At 40.6% G+C, this 3918-nt stretch overlaps 1 protein-coding gene across 1 annotated transcript; it reads right to left on the reverse strand.

Annotated features, from left to right (window-relative positions):
* Nucleotides 1–1410: 1410 nt before the first annotated feature.
* LOC145123586 (fructose-bisphosphate aldolase, cytoplasmic isozyme 1) lies at nt 1411–2932 on the reverse strand. The gene is made up of 3 exons (XM_079058795.1): nt 2789–2932; nt 2001–2683; nt 1411–1920 (listed from the first exon to the last, which is right to left on the reverse strand). The coding sequence occupies exons 1-3, from the start codon at nt 2814–2816 to the stop codon at nt 1558–1560; spliced, it is 1074 nt and encodes a 357-aa protein (XP_078914921.1). The 5' UTR covers nt 2817–2932; the 3' UTR covers nt 1411–1557.
* Between the last annotated feature and the right edge of the window lie 986 nt (nt 2933–3918).

Raw genomic sequence — 3918 nt, forward strand, 5'->3', positions numbered from 1 at the left:
TTTTATTTGGGTGTTATATTAAGGATTGTCTTATCTAATCAAATTTTATCCTTTTTTGTTTTCAGATATCAACATCAAACAATGCTTCAGGCTCCTCCAACCACTTCTCGCTCTTGAGCATCTGCTCGAAGGTCACTTTTGATGGTTCTAATTTTAATGATTGGATCCGTAACATCAGAATGGCCTTGCGATTCGAGGACAAGGAATACGTTCTCGAAAAGGAGCTGAACGAGATTGATGAAACTAAATCTACTCCCAAAGTAATTGTTGAATATAGGAGACACTGTAATGATGCTACCAAAGTGGCATGCATCATGGTGGCTACTATGACTCCAAAATTGCAGAGGTTCTATGAGGACTATTGGCCTTATGAGATGTGCAAGGACTTGATGGAGAAGTACCATCAACGAGCCCGTCAAGAAAGGTACGAGATAGTCAAGTCACTCATAACCAGCAAGATGAAGGTTGGAGAGTCTGTCACGACCCACTTGCAACACATGCAACGTTATGTGGATCGACTGTTGAAGCTCAATGTTAACTTCGATGAGGAATTGGCTATTGACATAGTCTTGAACTCATTGACTAGCTGTTATGATCAGTTTGTTATGACTTATCATTTGAACAAGGAGGAAACCACATTGAGTCAACTCCAAAGCTTGCTAAGAATCACCGAGAGTGGGATGAAGGGAAAGAGTATTACCTCCACTCCTGTTGTTGTTGCTGCTCCCGTCTTGGCCATAGGGCAAGGGAAAGGGAAGAATAGGAACGCTCCCTCAAAACAGAACTGGAAGGGAAAGTCTTAAGTCGGGTAGTCTAGTAATGGCCCTAAAGGCAAATCTACTTCTGAAGCCCCCTGCCTCTGGCCCGAAGGAGGCTACTTGCTTTTACTACAATGACAAGGGGCATTGGAAAAGAAGTTGTCCCAAGTACTTGCAAGACATAAAGGATGGTCAGGTTAAGCCAACCTCGGCGGATATTTACATTATTCTATCCACAATGCATAGTGCAATGGGAGAGTTGAATGAGATGGCATGTCTAATTGACATTCAAGGAATTAAACTCTACCATTGTGGGATGTCATGTTCGCATTCAATAAATATGGAGTTCAATGTCATTTCAACACTTCAATGGAAAAAAAGAAACCTTTTAACTCTTAAATATATATTTTATTGAACTCTATTGAGTTCAATGCATTGTACGAAAACTAATGTAAGTTGTTTAGTAATTAAAATGATGATGTGTCAATAGATTAAATTCATATAAGTTTAATGGATTGTGGATGCTATTAATTTGGTCCATTAGTTTTAGTTTGTGTTGGAAATGTCTCAAAATGGTTTCAAGTAAAATTAGAGGGTACAGGCGGTATCTTCTATAAAAACATTAATAATAAGGAAAATAGAACGCATGAACTAAGAAGAACAATCGATATGTATAGAGAGTAGGTAGTAACAAAGTATGGGCTGTAATGTAAGGATATGAACATAAAGATCGATGCAAAACAATTAAAATAACATGATTATCCCCCAACTCTTTTCACTACTTCGTGCATAGCTTTGGTTAGTATTTGTATCCCTTCACGTACAGACTCTCTGAAGCCAAACCACCGGCGCCCTCTCCCTCGTACTTCCCGAGAGTCGCGTCGGAGTTTGCCTTGCACCTTGCCAAGAACACGGCCTGTGCCGCCGCCACATTCTCCTTTTTCCCTCCCCATGTCTTCAGGGTGCTCGATTGCAGTGCTCGCCCAAATGAGAACGTCAGCGTCCATGGCTTCAACACCTCCAACTTGTTCATCGCGTTCAAGTTCACTGTCGCCTGTTCCTCGCTTTGACCACCCGACAGAAACACAATTCCTGGCACGGCTGCCGGCACGGTCCTACGTAGGGCTGTGACGGTGTATTCAGCAATCACCTCCGGTGTCACCTGTTATATCAATGAAAGATATAAAATGTATGCCTTTTCATAGATTTTCAGCTCTGTTGATTTATGTATGATGTACGTACCTTAGGGCTATCAGAGCCGGGTGTAACCATGTTAGGTTTCAAGAGGGTTCCTTCAAGAAGCACGTGTTGCTCATTGAGAGCCTTGTAAACCGCAGCGAGCACCATCTCGGTTGCATATGCGCATTTCTTGATATCATGGCTTCCGTCGGTCAATATCTCCGGCTCAACAATGGGTACAAGACCATTCTCTTGACAAATGATTGCATAGCGAGCCAACCCTTGGGCGTTCTGTTGGATAGACAGCTCCGAGGGTTCAGTCGCTCCAATCTTAAGCACTGCACGCCATTTCGCAAACCGGGCACCAGCTTCGTAGTACTTGGCACAACGAGCACCAAGTCCATCTAACCCTTGAGTGGTGGTCTCACCATTTGTGCCGGAGAGGTCAACCACACCCTTATCGACTTTAATCCCCGGAAGGACATTGGCCTCAAGGAGAACGTCAACAAAAGGCTTCCCGTCGGAGGTTTTCTGGTAAAGAGTTTCCTCGAAGAGAATGACACCGGAGAGGTAAGTCACTGCGTTTGGAGCAGTGAAGAGAAGTTCACGGAGGGCTTGACGGTTTGACTCGACATTCTCAACGTTGATGCTCGAAAGACGTTTCCCGATGGTTCCGGTGCTCTCATCTGCAGCCAATATACCCTTCCCCGGTGTGGCGATGTACTTGGCATTCTTGATCAACTCATCTGCAAGCCATAAGTCGAGTATTACAGTATATAACGATAAGTATATACTATATATACAATACAATTATGTAAAGAATTTTTTTATGGTTATTCAGGTAATATTACCGGCGTACTTTCCGACGAAGGCTGACATGGCTTACTAATGAGGGAGATGGTGAGGGTGATGCTGAGTACAAGACGAGAAATCAAGAAAGCAGGATGAGCGATCTTTATAGATTTTTATTTATTTTTCTTATTAAAAAAATGGAATGGAATATGCCAAGTGAGATTCAATCGAATCAGTGATCGACAAGTGTTGTGCCCTTCAGCCTAAAGAAAGTTATCAAGCTGGGATAAGAGGGGGAAATGGGTGATGATTCGATATGCCAAATGGCAGTTTGGTTCTTTGCATTTGGACTCTTTGTTTATCTATCTTGTTCTTGTGATCATCGTTCATAAGCCCCTCATCCACTTTTGTCCTTTTGAAACACATACATACACTTTGCAAAGTCCATATCCGTACTACCATGCACGTATAGCTTTTTCCCTCATATAGTTATATATGTCTCTAAAAATTAAAAGGGACTCTATATCTCTAAGGGTCAAAATGTCATATAAACTGCTTTTAACTTTTAAAAATCTAAATTTAAGGGTCAATATATATCCGTGCTACATACACACCCATTGATTTCTTCTGTGGGTTACTGAATTTGATCATTGAGCTGGGAAGATGGAGTCGTTAAAGCATATTTTTTTTTTGGGTGTTATTATACTCGTATATATTGTCCGGTTATGGGAGAAACACAAACATTATTACATTCACATAGGGGTACACAGGGGGAGGAGGTACGAATAGAATTTCTCATCTTATTTTTGTACGATTCAAAACGAATTCGTAAATGTCAAATATTTATATTATATAAAATATCAATTATAATATAGGGTCTAGACTATAATTATGGTTAGTATATATAGGGAAATTCTATTCGTAACCCCCAATTGTCTTGTGTACCCCTCCCTCTTCCCCACATGATGTGACGATTTATGTGAGTGAAAGAGTACATATTATAGCACACACTATATATATATATATATATATATATATATATATATATATATATATCCCTTATGTACAGCACATAGAGGCAAATGTGGGCCTTGGCCCATCCATAAATAAAATGAACTAAACTTTTTTCTAGAACTAAGGTTGTGATATGACTCATCCCATTCAAAACTCTAGATTTCATATTCCGTTC

The sequence above is a fragment of the Lactuca virosa genome, chromosome 7, assembly GCF_052849685.1.
Source record: "Lactuca virosa cultivar CGN04683 chromosome 7, Lactuca_virosa_CGN04683_v6, whole genome shotgun sequence".
Taxonomy (NCBI): domain Eukaryota; kingdom Viridiplantae; phylum Streptophyta; class Magnoliopsida; order Asterales; family Asteraceae; genus Lactuca; species Lactuca virosa.

Excerpts from the sequence above, each read along its gene's own strand:
- LOC145123586 (XM_079058795.1), bottom strand. The coding sequence starts at position 2,816 with ATGTCAGCCTTCGTCGGAAAGTACGCCG. Across the intron at positions 2,684-2,788 it reads CTTCGTCGGAAAGTACGCCG|ATGAGTTGATCAAGAATGCC; the intron begins GTAATATTACCT and ends TATGGCTTGCAG. Across the intron at positions 1,921-2,000 it reads CCGGCTCTGATAGCCCTAAG|GTGACACCGGAGGTGATTGC; the intron begins GTACGTACATCA and ends TTGATATAACAG.